The sequence below is a fragment of the Sminthopsis crassicaudata genome, chromosome 3, assembly GCF_048593235.1.
Source record: "Sminthopsis crassicaudata isolate SCR6 chromosome 3, ASM4859323v1, whole genome shotgun sequence".
Lineage (NCBI taxonomy): Eukaryota > Metazoa > Chordata > Mammalia > Dasyuromorphia > Dasyuridae > Sminthopsis > Sminthopsis crassicaudata.
Window position 1 is genome coordinate 649,123,233 of NC_133619.1, and position 23,456 is coordinate 649,146,688.

The 23,456-nt window shown below is 49.6% G+C and overlaps 1 protein-coding gene across 3 annotated transcripts; it reads right to left on the reverse strand.

Annotated features, from left to right (window-relative positions):
* Positions 1-330: 330 nt before the first annotated feature.
* On the reverse strand, positions 331-12,452 carry LOC141565019 (zinc finger protein 174-like). 3 transcript variants are annotated; one of them, XM_074307992.1, is made up of 6 exons: positions 11,435-12,452; positions 10,291-11,017; positions 4,911-5,002; positions 4,523-4,694; positions 3,641-3,754; positions 331-2,722 (listed from the first exon to the last, which is right to left on the reverse strand). In XM_074307992.1, exons 2-6 carry the CDS (start codon positions 10,715-10,717, stop codon positions 1,953-1,955), a joined length of 1,575 nt encoding a protein of 524 aa, XP_074164093.1. In that variant the 5' UTR covers positions 10,718-11,017; positions 11,435-12,452; the 3' UTR covers positions 331-1,952. The 3 variants fall into 3 exon arrangements, with proteins under 3 accessions (XP_074164093.1, XP_074164095.1, XP_074164092.1); XM_074307994.1 differs by having other exon boundaries at positions 10,291-11,053; positions 11,761-11,810; XM_074307991.1 differs by having other exon boundaries at positions 10,291-12,452.
* Between the last annotated feature and the right edge of the window lie 11,004 nt (positions 12,453-23,456).

Here is a 23,456-nt window from a genome sequence, read left to right on the forward strand (position 1 = left end):
GACTAAGCTTCAAAGCTAATTTCTCATCTTTATGTTGCCTTTATTCATTTCCTCTCCCATGCCTCAAAAGCTCTTTGTCCATGCTCATTTGGTAAAGTCCCTCTCTTCTGAGCCTTGCCGAGGAGCCACCTCCTCCTTGAAGTCTTCCTTGATTCCCCATCCCCTTTCTCATAGGGAGAGATGCTCTAATTTTCCATAGACCTTCATCTAAACTTCACATTTGCATTTTCCTCACTCTCCCATATTTCATGACATGTAAGATTAATAGCAGGAAGAGACATGACAGAACTCTTAATCATGTGATAAAAGATCTTAGAGACTGGAGTCCAACGACAACTTTTAAAATTTTATTTTTTCCAGTTTAAAGCATTTATTTTCTTTTTCTCCCATTCCCAACTGAACCGAGAAAACCGGAATCCTTGTAGCAAATATGCATAGTCAAGCAAAGTAAACTCTTACCGTCTGCATCCAAGATACATTTGCCATTCTACATTTTGAGTCCATTACTCAAGAGCTAAGAAACATGGCTGTCTGGACTCCTGCTTTGTTGCTGCCTCAGAATTCGACTTACGGTGTCCCTTTTTATTGTGCCATTGTTCTGTAAATTGCTCACTTCGCTATGTAGTATATCAGTTCATAAAGATCACAGTTTCCTGTAAAATTGCCCTTTTAAGAATTTCATTTGGCAAAATATTGCATTATATTCACATATTTTTAGCCATTACCCATAGAGAGGCACTACCTCAGTTTCCAGTTTTGCCACTATAAGAAAAGCTATATTCTTGTGTGTGTATATATACATATATTTCTTTTTCCTTTGATCTCTGTGGAGGACATATGATAAGTTGTGGTACTGTTCACACACACACACACACACACACACACACACACACACACATATATATATATTTCTTTTTCCTTTGATCTCTGTGGAGGACATATGATAAGTTGTGGTACTGTTGACCAAGGACATGGTGACTTCTGGGTGGGCAAAAGTTCAAGTTGCTTTCCAGAAAGGCCAAACTCATTCACAGCATCTACACCGCATCGGGGTTTCTTTTCCCAGCCTCTCAAACATTTGTCATTTTCCTCTTTTGTCTGTCACTTTTGATGGGAATGAGGTGGAGAAACAAGTTGCTTTAATTTGTATTTCTCTAAATATTCGTGATTTGAAGCTGTGTTACACCATTGTGGATAGCTTGTATTTTTTTAAAACCATTGATCGGTTTGAGAAAGGGCTCTTGTTTATATAAATTTTAATAAGTTCCTTATATTTCTTGGAAACAAAACTTTTATCAGAGGAAATTGCTGCAGAGATTTCCGCCAGTTGCCTGATTCCTGTCGAATTTTAGCTATGTGGATTTTCTTTATACAGAGATGTTTTTATTTGTCCAAATTGCCCATTTTATCTTCTGCGCTCATCTCCTTGGTAGGGTCATGAACACGTTCTCCTACGTGTAGAATTTCTCTGTTGAATCCCTAGTTTGATTATTGTCATTTTTCTGTCTCCACTACGATTTATTTGGAGCTTATCTTGCTACGTGGTGTGAGATGTTGGTCTACACTATTTTCTGCCAAACTGCTTCCTGCTTTTTGAAGCCATTTTGGTGGAAGAGAACTTAACCGGGAACTGCTTCTTATAGAGGAGTCCCTGAGGGCCAGCGGGGTTGAGATTTTAATTTGAATTGAGGTTCTTTGACTTCAAAACACTGTTCTTGTAGAGGAGACTGAAGGAGGCCCAGAGAAGTGGATGGCACTGGAAGGATGTGGCTGAACTGGGTTTCAAAGCTGGGTCCTGCCGTCAAAATACAATAGTCTTTGCCACACGGCCTCTGTTCCATGTGCCTTTCTCCCCCTCTCCCTTAGACTGGATGCTTATTTAGGGGTGCAGGTCTCCCTGTAAGGGCTGCAGAATAAATACATGGATGAATGAGGTAGAGGGCCCGGGGACATCACTCTGGGCGGCTGGAGGACACCGTCCCTCGATGGACTCTCTGATGGACCTGCAGGTTGGAGCTCTGCTTGAAGCCCTTCCCACACACGAGACACTTGTAGGGCTTTTCCCCCGTGTGGACGCGCTGATGGACGTGCAGGTGGGAAGTCTGGCTGAAGCCTTTGCCACACTCGGTGCACGTGTAGGGCTTCTCCTTCATGTGGGTGCGCCTGTGGATCCGAAGCGTGGTCTGGTGGCTAAAGCCTTTCCCGCAGTCAGCACAGGTGTAGGGCTTCTCCCCCGTGTGCACTCTCTGGTGGATGTTCAGATTAGATCTCTGGCTAAAGTCTTTGCCACAGTCGGGACATTTGAATGGTTTTTCTCCCGTGTGCGTTCTCTGGTGGCGGACGAGTGGAGACTTGCAATGGAAGCTTTTCCCGCAGTCCCTACACCTGTATTGTTTGGGTCCCTTGGTCAGTCCTGGGAGGTCTTTCCAGGGAATCTTCTCTTCTAGGCATGGAGGAGCCCCGCCCTCACTTGGGAGAGGTCTCTGTTGGACCGAGAACTTGCCTTTGTACCCTTTTTCATGGGGGCCTTGGAGCTGTGCAGTTGGGATGCTTGCAGCCACGAGATCTCTCTGAGGCGCGGGGGGGACCGCTTCTGGAGAAGCCCTTCTGGCATCCTGCCTTGGCGACTTTGCCTGGCCCTGTGGGGAGGTGGCAGCTTGCAGGGCCCTCTGCTGGGGACCTTTCTCCTGAGGATTCCCCTTACAGGGTCTCTTCCCATAACCTGGAGGGAGAGGGGTAACAAAAGGTAACTCAGCTAACGAGGCAAACGGGAGTTTGGAGTGCTCCCGGGGGCATCATCGGGCCAAAGCTTGCTACTACCCCAGGCTCATGTTTTCAGTGACTTTTCCAAAGTCATAAAACAACCTCAGAAGAACAAACTGGAGCAGATAAGAAAGCTGGCTCTGGCCCCACAAGACCCGGATTCAAATTCTGCCTCTGCCATTAACTAGCGACGTGATCCTGGGCAAGTGACTTCATAGTCTGTAACTCAGTTTGCTTTTTAGTAATTCCTGCTGCAACTGCTGCAACTGCCTCCCAGGCTGTAGAGGCTCAAGGGAAGGGGGATATCCCAAGTGTTTTGCAAACCCTATCACAGAGGCCAAGCAGCTCGTTTTGCCAAAACCAGAGGCTTGGAGGACAGAGTGAGCCAGGCCCGTCCTCCTAGGGGGCGTCAGAGCGGGTTTGTGTGAGTCAAGCGCCCCCAGGGAAATCCTGAGGTTGTCCGGCACTGTGCTTGGCTCCCGGACCTTGGCTCCGAGAAAGGAGCCTCCCTTTGGGATGCGCTTCCTGAGGAAGGAGGGATGTGAGCTCATGGTCACGGTGCCATGGACTGGCCAAGAGTCGTGGACCCCCCCCCCAAAGGACCCAAGCATCCCATGGAGGAAGGTCAGCACTGATTGGCTGGCGGGGCCAAATGGGAAGGCAGGTGGGGGACGTGGAGGAGCCATAAGGCCGGCCGGGCAGGCCGCCAGGGCCTCTAACCAACGAACATTCGGGGTGGTCTGCGTTAAGGGCCACATGGCCCCGGGTGGGTCTAGCTCTGAGCCCCTCGGACTGGGGGAGAGGGCTCTGGGTTGTGCCCCTCCTGGGGCCTCTCCCAGGCCTAGGTCCCTCGGAATGAGCGGGCCAGCTTCCTCACCTGCGGGGGCCCCTTCCGGCACGGGCTCCTGTCCAGCCGAGCAGAGCCACCCATCTTTGGCCTCCTCCTCTCTATCAATCAAGGCAATCAGGTCTGGTTTGGGGACAGGGATTCCTGTCAGGAAGGAGGAGAAACTGAATGGCCCAGGAGACACCTGAGGGAGTCCCAGGAGGCAAGGGGAATGGGAGCCCCTGGTCCGGGCAAGGGACCCAGGTCTCTGTGTGGGCAATGGGCAGCTGGGGAGGCCTTCGGGGTCCCCACTCTGCCCGGGGCCCGTCTGCATGTCGGCCTACGCTCGTTCCCACTCTCCACCCGGCTCGCCCATTCTCCAGCCCATTTTTTCCTTCTGCCCATTCTCTACCTGAGCCCCTCGGGGTCCATGGGAGGCTATTCCTAAGCTGGGGGAGGTCAGGCCGAGCTCCCTCCCCTCACACCCTGCCCTTGGGTCTGACCTCCCTCTCGGCTGTACAAAGGCAGCCCCTGTTCTCCTGCCCACACCCTTCTTCCAACCCCTGGCCCCTCCTCAGCCTGGAAAGCGCCAAGGAGGACGCGAGGTCCTAGGGCCCAATGAGCCCTCCCTTTCTCTTCCAGGGAGCAAGGAGCCTGGCCCTAAGGGGGGGTCAAGGGGGAGCCCAGGAGGTCAGGAGACAGAGGGGGGATGGGAAGGGAGGGACACTGAGTCTGCTGCAAGGGGACAAAGCCTTGAGCTGGCACATGCCCACTAGCCAGGGGCCCAAGCCGCTCGGGTCACTTTTGGGGCTGCTTGCTGAGAAGGAACGGGAGTCCACGCTCTTGATGAGGAACAGCAGAGCCGGGGATGGGGAACACGCAGGCCCAGGGACACGGTCCTGGCCACCGACGACCCGGGACCCGAGCACTCACCGAGGGCGCCCAGGTGCCCGTAGCTCTCCCACAGCACGTCCCTGTAGAGCTCCTTCTGCCCAGGCCCCAGGTGCCCCCACTCTTCCCACGAAAAGCTCACAGTCACATCGGCGAAGGTTAAGTCGGCCCGGGCCCCGGGGGAGGATCCTGTCTGAGGCTGGAAGGCGGGGGGCTGACGGAGGGAAAACTCTGTCAGAGGCCCCGTGCGCCCAGCTCCAGGCCGGGCAGGGGGCCAGGAGCAGAGGCCGGAAAGACTGGCCCTGGCAGAGACAGGGGGCCACACGGGCAGGCAGAGGGCGGGCAAGCGGGACAGGACTGGGCAGTCAGCTGGGGCTGGGCGGGCCGAGGCAGGGGCCCTGCCCGGGGACGACCGAGCCGCCCCGCTCACCTGACACCCGGCTCCGGCCTGTGGCGCCTCCACACCCAGGTCTCCCTGCAGCTGCTCCCGAGGCCACGGGGGGACTTCGGGCACTGGGGCACCTGGGAGGGAGAAGAAAGGGCAGCCTGAGAAAGCAGCCGTGTCCCCCAGCTCGCCCTGCATCTCTCAGAGGCCACCTCCACCCCCGCGGCTCACTCCGGACTCGGCCCTAACGGTTACCAGAGGTCAACAGGGATCTCGGAGCTGGCCGATGCCCCAGGTGGGGGGGGTGCAGCGGCCAGAGCCCCGGGCCAGGAGCAGCCCCCCAGTAAATTGGCACGAACTCCTTCACCTTTTTTTCTCTCTCCCATAATTTTCCCCTTTTGTTCTGATTCTTCTCTCCCAACGTGATTCATAAAGAAATGTGTATTAAAAATGAATGCACATGAGTAAACAGCAAAAATAATTAACGGAACCACACAAAAAGGTGGGGGGGGGGGAAGCCCTGAGTTCAAACTCAGCCGCAGACACTTCCCAGCTGGTCCAGAGCCTTTTTTGCTGCAGTTTCCTTATCTGAGGATATTGTTGATCTCCAGTGGGAAGGAGATATTTCTAAAGGGCTTGGCACACAGTAGGAGCTTACTCAGTGCTTGCTCCCTTTGCCTTAAAGGGCAGATGTTGAAGTGAGCCCAGAGGGCCCCGCTCAGGTCCCACACGCAGCGAGCCAGGATTCCTGCTTGGGGCTCCTTCCTCTGCTGCCCCCTCCCATCTTCCCCATCACACTCTGAAGCCGGCATCCTCCTGCGGGACCCTCCAGAGGCCGGGTCTACAACCCCCACTCAGGGGCCTTCTCCCAGCTGCCCCCGCTGGCCCCAGGGCTCCGAAGGCCCGCCTTTCCTGGCTTCTCTCTGTGTGAGGCGCGTGGCAGGGCCGAGGCCTCTCCCCCACCCCGAGGGCTCTCGTCATCACCCACAGGCACAGCGGGGGTCATCCGTGGCCCCCAGGCCCACACACAGTTGCCGGGCGGCTCCCGGCCAGTAAACGTCCCCAGCTGCCCGTGTGTGAAGCCGGGCTCCCCGAGCTCCCTCTCAGCCCCGGTCGCCCAGGCTCGCCAGACGGGCGTCATTTCTGTCCTCACCGGACCTGCCCCAGGGAGGCCGTCCAGGGGGAAGCCTGACTTCCCAGAGAGTTTTGCTGCAATGGGCTGCCGGCGCAGCCTGGGGAGCAGAACCCTTGGAAGTCTCAGGGGCTCCCCGGAGTTCTTAGAGGAACCTTCAAGAGAAGGCAAAGCGCGTGAGAGCGGAGCAGCAGTGCGGGGCCACGGCCCTCCGGGCCCCTGAGAAGCCAAAAGGAGAAACTGAGGAAGGGGAGCCGGGGAGCACCGAGAACATCCTGGGCCACAGGACTGAAGGAAGCTCCTTGAGCCGCCCTCGGCCCAAGCCATTATGCTTTTATTACTTACAAACTGCCCCCAGTCTCATTTTCCCAAGGGTGGGAGAGACCCATTTTGAATCAGAACCCGAAGGCCCATCTCGGCCCGGATGCTGGGGATGTTCCTACCCTGGGGTTCTGAACTCCTGGGTTTGTACTTAAACTTTGGGCCGCAACGTGCGGTCAGCAAGACTGGAATTCAAATCGCTTCCTAGCTGTGAGACCCTGGCCCAGTCACTTCACTCTGCCTCAGTTTCCTCGTCTGTAAAACAGGCTGGAGGAAGACATGGCCAACCACCAGCGTCTGCCAATGGGCCACACAACGCCGAGGAATCGGCAGAGATGGGGCGCCCCAGCCTAGGGCCCCTGGGCTAACAAGGAGCCGGGCGCCCGACCCACGGCCCGTTAGGCAGCCAACGAGAGCGAAGAGGGCCCAGCTGGAGAAGCGGCTCGGTGAGCTCCGGAGCCAGCCCCCAGAAAGGTTCCGGGGGTGTGTCTGGGCTGCCTGGGGGCCCATCTCTGCCGCTCTGCGTTTGAGGGTCTGAATCGAACTCTTTCCCCTTGCCAAAGGAAACGGAGCCCCCAATTCCTTCGGGACAGAGTTGGCCCAGCCCTCCACAAGAGCAAGGTTCGAATCCTGTCCACCTCGACCCCTTCTCCACTTTGGCCTTCCAAGGCCTTGCTGGAATGTTCGCTCCTCCCACAAGGGCCGCCCAGCAGGGGGTGGGGGTGGGGGGGCTCTTCCCTCTAAGTCTCGGGACACTCGAGATTCAGGGATCCCAACCCAACTGGCTTTGAGCTCCACTTGTGCTTCTTTAGGTTCTAGGGGTAAGCCTGAGGGATTGTGGCCTCTAGAACTGTTGCTCCTGAGCCCCCATAGCAGGCTTCCGCTTTTCACCAGCCAGTAGCCCAATCCTGTTTAACAAAAGGTACACGTGTCAGTATGAAGATCCCTCCCTCTCATCTCTCTCCAATCCAATGCACCCAAAGTGACTTTCCTAAAGCCCATCACTCCACCGCTCGCTCCGCAGCCTGCATTGACTCCCTATTGCCGTGAGGGTAAAATTTCATATTTAAAGTTCTTCTAGGGGCAGCTAGGTGGCGCAGTGGGTAAAGCATCTTCCCTGAAGTCAGGAGGACCTGAGTGTCAGACACTTAGCACTTCCTGGCTGTGTGACCCTGGGCAAGTCACTTAACCCCAATTGCCTCAGCAAAAAAGAAAAAAAAAAAATTGGCCGATCCAGCTACAACTAAATTTCCAAGCCGCACATGATGCCCTTCGCTCTCTCTACAAACTGGCCATCTTCTCGTGGGTGATACACAGCACTCAATCTATCGCGCCTGATGTCCTCCTGTTCTCCCCTTAAGAGACTTTCTGATCCCCAAAGTGACTAGCCTCAAAAAGCTGCCCTGTGTTCCTTTTCAGATATCTAAATATGTAATCATCAGTAACGCTTCTCAGCGCCCGTTCCATCAGAACATCAACGTCTTGTGGGGAGACACGGCTTCATTTCTTGTCTTTGTGGCCCCAGCCTATGGCACACAGCAGGTGCTTCATAAATGCTTGCTTGGCTGATGGCTTGGAGGCCTTGGGAGAACCGCATCCCGATTTCTTCCTCCCACTTTTAGCAGGAAAGAGGGCTTCCACCAACCTCAGCCCCGACTCCCCAGCCTGGCATCTGGCGGAGAGCATTTGACCTGGTACCGGGGGACCGGAGAACACGCTCCGTTTTTACCTCTGTGACTTTAGGCCAAATCCCAAGTAACAAGAGCTACGTCTTCAGAGATAAAGGCCAGGCCCACAGTATTCTGGGAGTCGAAAAAACCAGCAGGTCTGACCACAGTTATATCAAAGGGTGGAGAGGGGTAGGTTCAATGGACCTCAAGAGGCCAGAGCCAGAGAGCTGCACTTCAGGTCCCAATAAAATTCTAGAGAGATTATTGGGGCAGCTCGGTGGCATAGTGGATAGAGTAGCCGCCCTGAAGTCAGGAGGGCCTGAGTTCAAATCAGGACTCATTTACTTAACACTTCCTAGTGTGTGACCCTGGACAAGTCACTTAACCCCAATCGCCTCAGGGAGAAAGAAGAGATTTCAGAGGGATGGGCAGAGAACTTGTGGCTTCATCAGAACAGGCTGTGCTGGGCAGAGCTTTCAGAGGGCCCCAAATTTGAGCAAGATGGCACCCAATTACTCATGTTGTTCTTTGGACAAGAGCAAGTAGAGTGAGGGGAACACTGGGTCAGATCCACAGCTTGTGCAGCACCAAGTTATGCGCATGTGGCTCCCTGAGTGAAAGGCAAGGCCCACGTTTGTCTTTTGTGCCTCCAACATTTAGACACAGCATGTGCTTACAAGTCTCTAATGAAGTGCTCTGCAGGGACCCTGGGCTGCGCCTGGGATGGGCTGCCTGGGGGCCTGGGCTGCTTCACATCTCACTTGTATGAAAGCGGGGAGGCCCGAGGATCGGAGCCCCGGAGGGCACAAAGGAAGGGCCGCTGCCAGCACGCTGGATGATAGCCACAAGATCTCAAAGGATCCTGCCCCACTGGGCTGCTGAGCTAACTCCAGTAACTGGGCACTGATCAGGGATAAACGGAGAGTCCAAGACAATCAACGGGTCCAAAAAAATCAATAGAAACACCGGGCAGGGAACGTGAGATCCCAAGTCTGGTGGGAATAGTTCCACGTGAGAGTCACTCTGAAATGCCGCCCGCTTTGCGGCCTGAGAGACGGAGCTGCCCCTCCAAGGGGATGCCCTGGGCCCCTATTCTTTCTGTTTGAATGCTTAATCAGTAACCTCTACGAAAGCCTATTCCTCCCATTTAGGGTGGGTAGCAGTGCAGGAGAGTGAGCGCCAACGTTACGAGGGGGCCGGTGGTCCCCCAGTATTCTTCTAAATGCTTCTCTTGTGAGCTACGTCTTCTGGTGACTAGTAGAAATACTCCAGGGCAGCTAGGTGGCGCTGTGGACAGAACACCAGCCCTGAAGTCAGGAGGACCGAGTTCAAATCTGGTCTCAGACGCTTAACACTTCCTAGCTATGTGGCCTTGGGCAAGTCACTTAACCCCAGCCTAATTTAAAAAAAAAATACTTGGGGAGGGGTCAGGGGGTGGGGGGTTGTGACCTATGCTTCAGACCCACAAAAGCTTAGGAATTGGGGGAGCTAACTAAAGGCCCAGAGTGAGCGGTCCCCAGATGTACTTAATGTTCTCCTCTATATGAGGAAGCAGGGATGAGACAGTAGTTTATGTAAAATAAGGCAGGTTCTCCTGGACTGCAAACTCAACAGCTCAGCAGTGATCTAGAACAAGCTTAAGAGAGGCAGAGCATGAGAGTCCTGGCACGGACTCAGCCCCGGTCGGACCCCAGCTGGAGACCGGGTCCAGTGGCGAGCATGTCAGTGGGAGGCTCCCGTCGCTTACAGAAGGAGGCTAGCCCGGGGAAAGACCTTGAGAACATGGCATTGAAGGACGTGTAGAAGGAACCTGGAAAAGAGAAGACTCTTAGGGAGCAGAAGAGCCAGGATCTGGAGTCGGCAGGGGAGAGGAGGGAGGTCCTGCCCGACTCCAGAGGCCAGAACCAGCAGCAAGGTCAAGCCAAGGGCTCCCAGAGAACTTCTAAGAACTGGGGGCAGAGGCCCATTGGGCATCCTGCCAAGGAGAGCCGTCCCAGAGGGAACGGGGGCGCGGGGAGGGAGTGGGCTCCCCCTGAGGGCAGGACTTGGAGCAAGGGCCTGAGGAGCCCACATCAGGGAGGCTGGTGAAGGGATCCCATTCAGCTCTGGGCTGGATCAGGAGCCCCCCAGAGCCACAGCATACTCCGAGCTTCCCTTTGGTGGGTCTCTGCCTCAGTTTCCTCATCTGTAAAAGCAGGGCTGGGGGTGGCTTATATGACCTCCGGGGAGCTCTCCCCGTCCTCAACGCCCCATCACGGACCCTCGGCCCCGCGCCCCGGACCCCAGGCCAATCCAATCTCACCACTTTCTTCCAGCCTCTCCAGCAGGCCCAGCACCTCCTCGCCCCTCTTGGGCTGCTCCTGCCTCACGCGGGCCTGCACCTGCCCGGGCAGGAGGCTCAAGAACTGCTCCAAGACCAGCAGCTCCAGCATCTGCTCCTTCGAGTGAAGATCTGGCCTCAGCCAGCGGCGGCAGAGCTCCCGGAGCCGGGCCAGGGCCTCCCGGGGCCCCGCGGCCTCCCCTCGGTGCCCAAACCGGCGGAAACGCCGCCTCCAGGACTCCGGGTCCGGCTCGGCTTCAGGGGCAGCCTCCTCTCCCTCCTCCTCCTCCACCTTCACCACCACCAGCCCGCCCAGACCCAGCAGGGCAGGGCCGCTGCCTCCGGGGGCGCTGGCCATGGCAGAGGGGCATCTCGGGGTCCCAACGGGCCCCTTTCTTTCCTTCTCCATCAGGCGCAAGGGCCTTCCAGCATCCCTGAGGCTGGAAGAGGAGGAGGAGGAGGAGGGTCCTGGCCCCAGGAAGAGGAGGAGGATGAAGGTCCTGGCCCCGCAGAGGAGGAGGATGAAGGTCCTGGCCCTGCAGAGGAGGAGGCAGAGGAGGAAGATGAAGATCTTGGCCCTGCAGAGGAGGAGGAGGAGGAGGGTCCTGGCCCCAGGAAGAGGAGGAGGATGAAGGTCCTGGCCCCACAGAGGAGGAGGATGAGGGTCCTGGCCCCACAGAGGAGGAGGAGGAGGATGAAGGTCTTGGCCCTGCAGAGGAGGAGGAGGAGGATGAAGGTCCTGGCCCTGCAGAGGAGGAGGAGGATGAGGGTCCTGGCCCCACAGAGGAGGAGGATGAAGGTCCTGGCCCCGCAGAGGAGGAGGAGGAGGATGAGGGTCCTGGCCCCGCAGAGGAGGAGGATGAAGGTCCTGGCCCCACAGAGGAGGAGGATGAAGGTCCTGGCCCTGCAGAGGAGGAGGATGAAGGTCCTGGCCCTGCAGAGGAGGAGGAGGAGGATGAGGGTCCTGGCCCCGCAGAGGAGGAGGAGGAGGATGAGGGTCCTGGCCCCGCAGAGGAGGAGGAGGAGGATGAGGGTCCTGGCCCCGCAGAGGAGGAGGAGGAGGATGAGGGTCCAGCCCCGGCCTGGCCGCCTGAGACCTCCCTCTGCTCCTGCTCGCCCCCCTTACTTGGCAGGCGCTGGTAGCAGCCTCGCACCCTGCAGAGAAGGGAGGGAGCCCTTCAAGGAGTCTTTTTCCAGAAGGGGAAACTGAGGCAGGAGCCGGAAGGGTTACTCGGCGCGGAGGAGGCGAGAGCCGCAGCCGGGAGGGGCGGCACGTTCCCCCCCCAGCCCGGGGGTGACAGCGCTGCCGGAGTCCCGTCTCGCTCCGGCAGGGGAGGGAAGGAGTCGCAGGCAGACGGAGGGATGGCCAAGGTGACGGGCAGGGACGCGGAGGCCGCGCGGAGCGCTCCGGCCCGCACAGCGGCTGAGCTGCCCTCCGGGCGGGGCACTCACCTGCGGCCTCAGCCGGGCTCCAGCCGGTCAGCCGCTCCGGAGGCAGAGCGGGAGCCTCCTCCCTGCAGGCAAGCTCCTCCTGGGCCGCCGCGCCTCCTCCTCCTCCTCCTCTTCCTCCTCCTCCTCCTCCTCTTCCACCACCACCTCCCCCTCCTCCTCCTCCTCTTCCTCTTCTTCCTCCTCCTCCTCCTCCTCCTCCACCTGCAGACACACACCCAGAGCAGAGGCAGTAAGTGCGGGGCTGGATGGAAGCTGGGGAGAGAGAAGGGAGGGGATGGAGGGGGAGGGGATGCTGGGGATGGAGGGGGAGGGGATGCTGGGGATGGAGACGGAGGGGAAGGGGAGAGGGGGGGAGGGGATGCGGGGGAGGGGAAGGGAAGAGAGGGGGAGGGAGGGAGGTACAAGGGAGGGAACTGAGTTGGAGAGGGGGGAGAGAATAGAGAGGGGGAGGGGAGAGAAAAAGGGGGAAGGGATGGAGAGGGGGAGGGGAGGGGAGAGGATGTAAAGGGGAAGGGGATGGAGAGGAGGAAGGGGAGGTGGAAAGGAGGAGATATAAAAGAGGTGGGGGTGGGCTCGAGGGGAGGGGGTTAGGGCTGGCTGGAGGGGGCTGAAGGGGGGAGGGAAGAGGAAAGGAAAGGGGGAGGGGGAGGAAGAGGGGGAGGGGAGAGTAGTGGCGGAGAAGGGGAGGGGGAGGAAAGGGAGGGGGGAAGGAGGAGATGAGGGAGGGGAGGGGAAGGAGGGGAAGGAAGGGAGGAGGGCGAGGGGAGGAGAGGGCTGAGAAGGGGAGGGGGGAGAGAGTGCGCTGGCCCCGCCCTCACCTCGGCCCTGCCTCGGCTTCCCTCCTCCCCTCTCTCGGGCTCTCTCTTTCTCCCCTCTCCCCGCCCGTGGCCGGCGGCTCTGATAGCCGCTCATTGGGTGAATGCCGACACGTGACTCCAGGCCGCGGCTTTGGGTTGGCGGTCGCTTCCAGAAATTCGCCCCAGCTTCTCCTGGGAAACGTAGTTCTCTGTAGTGGCTACGTCTTCCCGGGGCCACGCGCCTGCGTCTGAGTATGTCCTTGGCGAATCTCGGCGTAACCATGGCTCCGGGGATTCCGTCCAATGAAATCTGCGCCGCCCTGGCCCCGCCCTCACATCTGAATCTCCGGGAGGGGTGTATGTGTGAAAAGAGGACGTCCTGGGAATGGGCGTGGTCATGCAAATTAGGCCCAGGCCGCCGACCTCCTGGGGCTGCGGGACTCTTCAAGAAAATCCTGCCTCTGACTCTCTGATGTCACAGATGAGAAAAGTGGCCCCCAAATGCCCCTGTTCGGGGCAGTAGACTAAGGCGCTTAGAGGTGCATCGGTGCACTGATCATTTTACAAATGGAGAAACTGAGGCTGAGATGAGGGCCAGGAGGCCAAGCGCGCAGGGCGGAGTTCCCTGCTACTCCGCCCCATTCTTACGTATCCCTGTCCGTGGGACGGAGTCCAGGTGTGTCCTCAGGGGCTTCCCCGCTGCGGGGGAGGGCGAAGCTTGGTCCCGGGGTGTAGGAAAGGCCCCTTAGACCGGCTCCCCCAGCCCCAGAAGGTCTGTGCTTGCTGCCCCAGGCAGGGTTAGAAGTGCAGAAGTGTCCGCTCTATTTATAAATGCTAAATACAATGTAACTTTAATGTCAAAATGCCTCTCCACATGTGGCTGCAGATCTAGAGAGAGAGGGCGGTGATCTGACTAGATCTCTATCTCACTGATATGCATCCATCCATATTTAATCTATAGTGCCATTTTTGTTCAAGAAAAAAGAGAAGACTAACCAGCGAGGCAGGCTTTGTAGGGCAAGATCAGTTCAACCCCATCCTCTCTCGGGCCTGTATATAGGAGGCAAAAACAGGAAGGAAACTGGCCTGCCCTGGGGAGCTTAGGTTCTTTTGAGCCCCCTCCCATCAGATTCAAGTTTATAAAACTCTTCTTGCCTCATGAGGGAGGGAAGGCAAAAAATGATCACACACATACACCTCCCCACACACACAGAGGAATACACTGTACATCATGTGATTACACACATACACCCCCACACACAGAGGAATACACTGTACATCATGTGATCACACACATACACCCCCACACACAGAGGAATACACTGTACATCATGTGATCACACACATACACCCCCCCACACAGAGGAATACACTGTATATCATGTGATTACACACATACACCCCCCCACACACAGAGGAATACACTGTACCTCATGTGATTACACCCCCCCACACACACACAGAGGAATACACTGTATATCATGTGATCACACACATACACCCCCCACACACAGAGGAATACACTGTATATCATGTGATTACACACATACACCCCCCCACACACAGAGGAATACACTGTACCTCATGTGATTACACCCCCCCACACACACACAGAGGAATACACTGTATATCATGTGATCACACACATACACCCCCCACACACAGAGGAATACACTGTACCTCATGTGATTACACCCCCCCACACACACAGAGGAATACACTGTATGTCATGTGATCATACACATACACCCCTCACACACAGAGGAATACACTGTACCTCATGTGATTACACACATACACCCCCCACACACAGAGGAATACACTGTACATCATGTGATCACACACATACACCCCCCCACACAGAGGAATACACTGTATATCATGTGATTACACACATACACCCCCCCACACACAGAGGAATACACTGTACCTCATGTGATTACACCCCCCCACACACACACAGAGGAATACACTGTATATCATGTGATCACACACATACACCCCCCACACACAGAGGAATACACTGTATATCATGTGATTACACACATACACCCCCCCACACACAGAGGAATACACTGTACCTCATGTGATTACACCCCCCCACACACACACAGAGGAATACACTGTATATCATGTGATCACACACATACACCCCCCCCACACAGAGGAATACACTGTACCTCATGTGATTACACCCCCCCACACACACAGAGGAATACACTGTATGTCATGTGATCATACACATACACCCCTCACACACAGAGGAATACACTGTACCTCATGTGATTACACACATACACCCCCCACACACAGAGGAATACACTGTATATCATGTGATCACACACATACACCCCCCCACACACAGAGGAATACACTGTATATCATGTGATCACACACATACACCCCCCACACACAGAGGAATACACTGTACATCATGTGATCACACACATACACCCCCCCCACAGAGGAATACACTGTATATCATGTGATCACACACATACACCCCCCCCACACAGAGGAATACACTGTATATCATGTGATCACACACATACACCCCCCACACACAGAGGAATACACTGTACATCATGTGATTACACCCCCCCCACACACACAGAGGAATACACTGTATATCATGTGATCACACACATACACCCCTCACACACAGAGGAATACACTGTATATCATGTGATTACACACATACACCCCCCCACACACAGAGGAATACACTGTATATCATGTGATCACACACATACACCCCCCCCACACAGAGGAATACACTGTACCTCATGTGATTACACCCCCCCCACACACACAGAGGAATACACTGTATATCATGTGATCATACACATACACCCCTCACACACAGAGGAATACACTGTATATCATGTGATTACACACATACACCCCCCCACACAGAGGAATACACTGTATATCATGTGATCACACACATACACCCCCCACACAGAGGAATACACTGTATATCATGTGATCACACAATACACCCCCCCACACACAGAGGAATACACTGTATATCATGTAATCACACACATACACCCCACACACAAAGGAATACACTGTACCTCATGTGATTACACACACACACCCCCCACACAGAGGAATACACTGTATATCATGTGATCACACACATACACCCCCCCCACAGAGGAATACACTGTATATCATGTACCCCCATAGACAACCCCCCCCAAAGGCCAGACCAATCAAACCGTGAAAAGTATTACTGAAGAGAAAAAATTCAGGGGAGGGTTGTGGAGAGACACAGAGAGAGAGAGAGAGACTCCAAAAAAGGCCAGGAATCTACAATGAAATCATGAAATTAATTAGGAAAGAAAGGGGCCCCAAAGTATCAAATGCTCATTTGCCTTTCCCCAGTTATTATGATTTGGAGCATTTTTTCACATGATTTTGTTATTTCTTTTGAAAACAACCTGTCCAAATTTTTTGATCCTTTCTTTATTGGGGAATGGTTCCGATTCTTATAAATTTAAACCAGTTTCTTAATATAGTTAAGAAATGTGTAAGAGAAACTTGCTGCAGAGATCTTTCCCTCCACTTGCCCATTTCACTCATTTTAAATGCATTCATTTTGTTTTTGCCAAAACTTTTCAAAATGTCATAAGATCAGTACTGTCCCCCTTCCACTCTCCTCTCTATGTCTTCTTCAAGTCATGAATCCTTCCCTCTCCATAGATATGACAGGTAATTTATTTGTTTCTCTGATTTGCTCTTAATATACATTTTTTTGGTTTTAATCAAGTATCTATTTGGAGTTTATCTTGATATACAAGATGAAGGGTTGATCCTTTTCAATTTTTCCAGCAGTGTTTAATCAAATATCTAATCCTTTTCACAGGAGCCGGGGTCTTGGATTGCTGTGTTCTTTTCCTTCCTTCACCTACTCTATTTCATTAATCAACTGCTCTTTTTTAACTAAACGAAATAGTTGGGATAATTATTGCTTTGCTTTATAGTTTGAGATCTTGTACTGCTAGAACCCCTTCCATCAAAATTTATTTCATTACTTCGCTTGAGATTCTTGGCCTTTTCTGTTTCCAGATGATTTAATTATTTTTCTAATCTTAAAATAATCCTTTATATATATATATATAGTTTAATGGCTATGGCACTGAATAAACAAATGAATTTAGGCAACATTGTCATTTTTATTAGGGTGACAAAATAAGTCATGAGCAATTAATATTTCTCCAATTGGGGGCAGGTAGGTGACACAGTGGATAGAGCACCAGCCCTGAAATCAGGAGGATCTGAGTTCAAATCTGTCCTCAGACACTTAACCCTTCCTAGCTGTGTGACCCTGGGCAAGTCACTTAACCCCAATTACCTCTGCAAATAACAATAATTCTTTAATTATTTAGGTCTATCTTTGTTTAGGAAGGAGTATTTTGTAGTTGGACACACAGAATTCCAGGGTATAGCTTGGTACACAGATTCCCAAATATTTTATTCAATTGGTCAATAAATATTTATCAGGCATCTACTATGTACTAGCCATAGTACTAAGGACTGGAAATACAAAGAAAGACAAAAGGCTCTCCAACTAAAGGTGCAAACAGGTATATGCAAATAAGATATAGTCCAGATAAATTGGAAATATTTTTTTTTTTTTTTTTTTTTTGCTTAGGCAATTGGGGTTAAGTAACTTGCCCAGGGTCACACAGCTAGGGAGGAGTAAGTGTCTGAGACCAAATTTGAACTCAGGTCCTTCTGATATCAGGGCTGGTGCTCCATCCACTGGGCCACTTAGCTGCCCTGGAAATATTCTTAAAGGAAAACTAGTAGTATTAAATGGAATAGGGAAAGGCTTCTTGTAAAAGGTGAGATTTGAATGAAGCCAGGTGGTAGCAATGAGAAAGGAGAGAATTCCAGTCATGGAGGACAGCCAGCCTTTAGAAATCCCCAGGGTCAGCTGATGGCATGTCTTGTTTAAGGAAATACAAGAAGGCCAGTGTCACACTGTATAGTTGCTTTGAATGTGATTTCTCTCTCCATCTCTTTCTGCTGAGTTTTGTGGATAACATAATGGAATGATGTGAAATATGACTAGCCTTGCTTTATTTTTGATCTTATTAGAAAGACCTCTAACTTTTTTCTGTTAATATGATGCTTGTTCCTGGTTTTAGACAGTTATTTATACAATTAAGGGAAGTTTCAGCTATTCTCATGCTTGGTAGGGCTTTTAGTAGAAATAGATGTTGGACTTTGTCAAAAGTCTCTTCAGCATTTACTTATAATCATGTGGTTTTTATTCTTTATTATCAATATCATTTGTTATATTTATAGTCTTCTTTATATTGTGCCAACTTTGTGTAGAATTCCTAATTGCAGACTATAATCTTTTATTATGCTATTATAGCCTAACTCACTAATTTTTTTAAATTTTCCATCCATATGCTAAATTAGAGATACCAGTTTTCTTTGCATTGTCTCTCCCTTGTGTAAGTATCAGAACTGCATGTGTATAACTGAAAGGGATCAGCATTATTTTCCAATTTTTGCAAACAGTTTGGGAATACTGAAATTAATTCTTCTTTGAATGTTAGAATTCATTTGTAAATCTCTCTGATCCTAGAGGTTTTCCTCTCTCCTATTTTGAAGTTCATTTATGACTTGTTCAATTTCTTGCTTTGAGTTTTTAAATAATCTTTTTTATTAATTTAATGAACCTGGGTATTTGGATGTATTTATCCACTTCCTCTAAATTTTCACTTCTGTTGTCATGTAATTAAGCAAAATGATTTCTGATAAATTTGTTTATTTCAGATTCAATTGTGGGGAATTTCATCTTTTGTACAATTTGTTTTTCCTTTCTCTTAAAAAAATCTGATTAGCTAACTTTTTTCTTTAAAAATAGTTCCCGCTTTTAATTATAAATACTTATCTTTTGGTTTTGTTAAAAAAAAAAAATTTTATATTTTAGAATTTCTTCTCTGGTGTTTACTTGTAGAGTTTTGATTTATTGTTGTATTAGGTTTTTTTTAGTTGTGTCCCCCAGTTCATTGATTTGATCTTTCTTTGATTAAAGCATTTAGAGATAAACATTTTCTGCCAAGGACTACTTTAGTTGTATCCCATAAGCTTTGGTATATGGTTTCATTGTAGTCATTTTCTTTAATAAAATTATCTTGTGTTTCTAAGATTTGTTCTTTAGAATCAAGTTCATTTTAGTCTTCAGTTAAATTTTAATTGTTTATTTCAAGGCACTTTGTTGAAAATAATTTTATCATATCATGATTAAATGAAGAGTTTAGTATTTCTGCTTTTCTACATTTGAGGCTGCTGCTTTCATGTATCAATATATTTGTGGTTCTTTTTTTTTTTTTTTTAAGGTGCAATGTATGGTGAAAAGGTAAACAAGCTCCTTTCATTTCCCAGTCAATAATCACCAGAGATTAATAATCTCTAATTTTTCTAAAATCCTATTTGGTTTCTTAACTTCTTTCTCTTTTAGCTTGTTAGATTAGCCTAGATCTGAAAGGAGTACATTGAAATCCTGCAGTGTCATGTCTCCCTATGTCTTCTATGTATCCTGCAAACAGATACTTTGTAAATTAATTGGAATACATCTGTTAAATATTGACATTCATTTGTTATCTCTGTTGCTTTTAAGCATTTCAAGTCTTTTAATATCATATCTATATTTACTATAGCCTTATTTGAAATCATGATTGTTACTGCTGAGGTTTTTTGCTCACCCAAAGCATAATAGATTATGCTTTATAGTCCTAATCCAAACCCTCTATGAATCTTTATAATTCAAATAGGTTTCTTATAAACAACATATTGTTAGATTCTGCTTTCTAATCTATTCTACTATCCTTTTCCACTTCATGAATGAGTTTATGTTCACTTTCATAGTTGGGTATCTCATGCATCCTGTCCTGTGGTTCTTTTTCTTCTCTTTCCTCCTATCCTTTTCTTTATAAACAAGAAGGTTAGTAAAAGAGAATGAGTTTACCCCATACTTTTGATCTTTAAATAAACTGATCTGTTTTTACACCTCGACTCTTTCCCTTGTCTCCATTCTGATCCCAAATTTAATTTCTGATCCTTTCCTTTGATCCTCTATTTTTCCTCTCTGATATTGGAATTTGTTTTTGCTTACAACTACTCACTGATCTATCCTGACCTCCTATTTATAGCCTTATCTCTCCCTCTCCTCTCGATGTCCTTTCCTGTTTCCCTGTTAAGTTTAATATACTTTTATATAAGTCTCTTTGTATGTGAATATGTTGAGGGGTCTGGAGGTGGTTCAGATGAAAATAATTTATGGAATGCCCCACCAAGTGGGATTCCCTACTATACAAAATAATTATGTCCTTCCTCTTCCTCCTTTCCTCCCTAGTACAGTCTCCATTCTATCCCTCCCTTTTGTGTCTCTTCCTAAGACCACCAACAGAGAAAAAAAACAATCATTCCAGGCCCTCTGCCTGTTTTATCTACCTTACTCTGTGACTCTTGAAGACATTAGGGTTTCAAGAAGACATTTGTTTCTTGTCCTCTTATAAGCATGTAAACAAATGCCTTCCACGTGAGTAAATCTATGCATGTTTATTATATTTCTCTCAGTCCCTGCGTTTCCTCTTCACTGGTTTATTCAAGTCTGGTCTTTTCATTAAGAACACCTGGAAACCGTCTGTTCCATAAAAAGTTCCTCCACTTCCATAGAACAAAGGTAACATGGCTTCCATCTTTGCTGGGTAGGTGATTCTTCTCTGGAAGTCTTTCTCTTTTACCTTGGAGTCATTCTAAGGAAGTATTGCCCACCTGAGCTCACTTCCAAATGTGGCCCAGCTGATGGAGGAGTCACTGTGATCTCTCTGGCTGCCTTCAATCCATTCCTGAGTAAGGGCAACCGACTCAATGGGACCTTCACTCCTCCAGGACTCCAGGTCCTGGCCGTTTAATAGATTGCCTTCTTGACCTTATGAAGCTCAGCAGCTCATATAGCTGATGGACTGGGAAGGGAGATATCGGCCCAATGCCTCTCTACCCACCTGGAGGCTTACATTACTCCTCAGGTGAACACAGCCGGGAGACAGAGAGCACCTGAATCATGTCAGTAAATGCTTTTTGTAAACATCCTAAGTTCGGACTTAGCAGTTCATCAAAAAACTCTTCTCCATGAAGTTAACAGATAGAAAACAATTCCCAACCAGGCTAGTGGGGATTGCATCAGTGGAGCACTAGGCTCTTTTTGGTCAATCTTAAGCTCCCCTTATTTAAGTAAAAAGAAAGTCAAACTCTATATAATGTTTAATTTTGTGTTCTCTATCTTTGAAATACTCATTTTATTGGGCATTTTATTCAGAATAATAAAGAAAAATGAGATAAGAGAACAAAAGATAACATGGCTATTAAAAAGAATAATAAAGGCCTTGAAGTCTCTGAGCTCTGCCACTAATTCCTGGGTGACCCTGATCATATCACAGCCTTCTTAAACTTTCGTTCTCTCATCAATTCCATGGCCTCTGACTCCCCTTCCATCTTAGATTGCTGGTGGAAAAAACGACCAGCTGTGGAGCCAGATGGGAGTTCCAGGCCTAGCCTTGACACTCCTCAAGTGATTTTAGGCAAGCCACCTAACCTCTATTTTCTCCTCTCCAAATGAGGAGTTCGAAAAGCATGTTTTCCCTAAGTCCGTCCAGTTTCAACCCATCTAGGAACAAAGGTAACATGGCCAAGCCTTCTCAGAGGTAATACTGGTATCAATTTATAGTCAGCAGCCAATTCTTTGAGCAGTGAGAGTAAGCTAAGTGCTAGATGACTTGGGCTTTTGGCTGCACCGAGCCTAAAAGAAATCCATAATAGTGTAATGGTGTCCACTATCTATTAAAAGTAAATCAGAATCCCACACTATTCAAGCCTCATTCTGAACATTATCCCTCCCTGAATACAGCCTAATGTCTCAAAGAAGGAGGAGGACTAAGGGAAGAGAGTAACTTCTCCTGCAGCCAGGCTGTAGCACAGAAGGCACTTTGACAGTTCATTGGGTTGATAGAGTCTGAAGCACAATGAAGAGAGCAGAGAAAACACATTGCAAGTAAACACAGGGAACATGTTACTCAAGGGAGCGTCACAGAAGAGAGCTGGCTGTGAACTCGAGAGAGAGGTAAATTTGGCTCCAAGAGCTGGATCTTAGTCTATAAAGAAAAAAGGGCCTCCAGTTCTGGATTTGTGTGTTAACCCAGTATGTGTGTGCCCTACATGTCTTCTTTACTACTATTGTTTCCTAAGCTTATATTTATGGATTTTTTTGTTTTGTTTTGTTTTGGGGGGGAGAGAAAAAATGTTAATTGTGTCTATTGGCAGATTTTTATTTATTATTTTATTTTATTATTATTATTTTTTTTTTTGCTGAGGCATTTGGGGTTAAGTGACCTGCCCAGGGTCACACAGCTAGGAAGTGTTAAGTGTTAAGTGTCTGAGATCAGATTTGAACTCAGGTCCTCCTGACTTCAGGGCTGGTGCTCTATCCACTGTACCACCTAGATGCCCCTATTGGCAGATTTTTAAATGGAAAGCACATCAATGGGGGCTCGTTCCTTACTGGTAGAAGTACAATTTGCCATCCCAGACCTCTAAGCATACAAATAGTATGGGGGATGAGGGAAAGTTACCCAAAATAATAAGTGTAAATCCATGAAGCTTTCTGTCAGATGCTTACCACCCTGGAAATGTATGTGGCTTGCTAGAGCCATGTTTCAAAGACTTTCTCCTTATCTAAGTGGTCAATACCCTCAGAAACCTGTCCCTGTTGTCTATTGCTGAAGAATCACATCAAGCTAGATTACATATCTCAGAGCCTGTCTTCCTGCCTGAGTCTCAGGAGTTGGGCTGGAGTAATAATAATATCAGTCATAACAACAACTAGCATTTATATGGAATTTTTAAGGTTTGCAAAGCACTTTGTAAGTATGATCTCATTTAATACAATAACCTTAGGAGGTAGGTGCTATTATCTCTACTTTACAGATGAGGAAACTGAGGCTGAGTGATTTCCAAATAGCTGTTCCATGTCAGAGGCCATATCTAAACCGAAGCCTTCCCTACTCCAAGGCCACCTCCAGCCACCTAGTTGTCTCTAGACAACACAACTAGTTTTCTTTTGGGCATTCTTAGGAAACTACCAATGGCTCCAATGTGGGTTTAATGTAGAATATATTTATTGAACTTTGTGTTCCCTTCTTTTGGAAGTCTTTATTCAAAGGTTGGATGGCCACTTGCCAAGAACAGAGGAATATGGGTTAAGTAGTCCATTCTAGATCTTAGCTTCTGGAATGGCGTGACCAGTAAGAACAGAACCATAATTTGTGGTTTTTAGAAATATTTCATAATTTAGGGTAAACATTGACCTATTATTTGTTCCTTTTTTTTTTTTTTTTTTTTTTGCATGAGCATCTAGGTGGCAGAGTGGATAGCATGCTGGGTCAGGAGTCAGAAAGACTCAATTTCCGGGCCCAAATCTGATCTTAGATATTTATTAACTGTGTGTAGTAGGCAAGTCACTTAACCATCTTTGCCTCAGTTTTCTCATCTATAAAGTGAACTGGAGAGGGAAATGGCAAACCACTCCAGTGTCTTTGTCAATAAAACCTCAGTGAGTCACAAAGAGTCCGACACAACTGAACCACAAAATTTTCCCATATTTTACAAGCAACATAACTTACTGGTCTTAGGATCAAGATAATGTAGGTAGAAATCTCTTCAAACACTAGCTACGTAAGTCTGGGAAAGTCACAACTTCTGTCTACCCCAGATAACTCCTCAGGATTTAACTACTAAATTGCAGATCTCTGAGAAGTAAGAAATCAACATAGCTATATATACACATATATTCCACCTATATGTTCTAGAAAT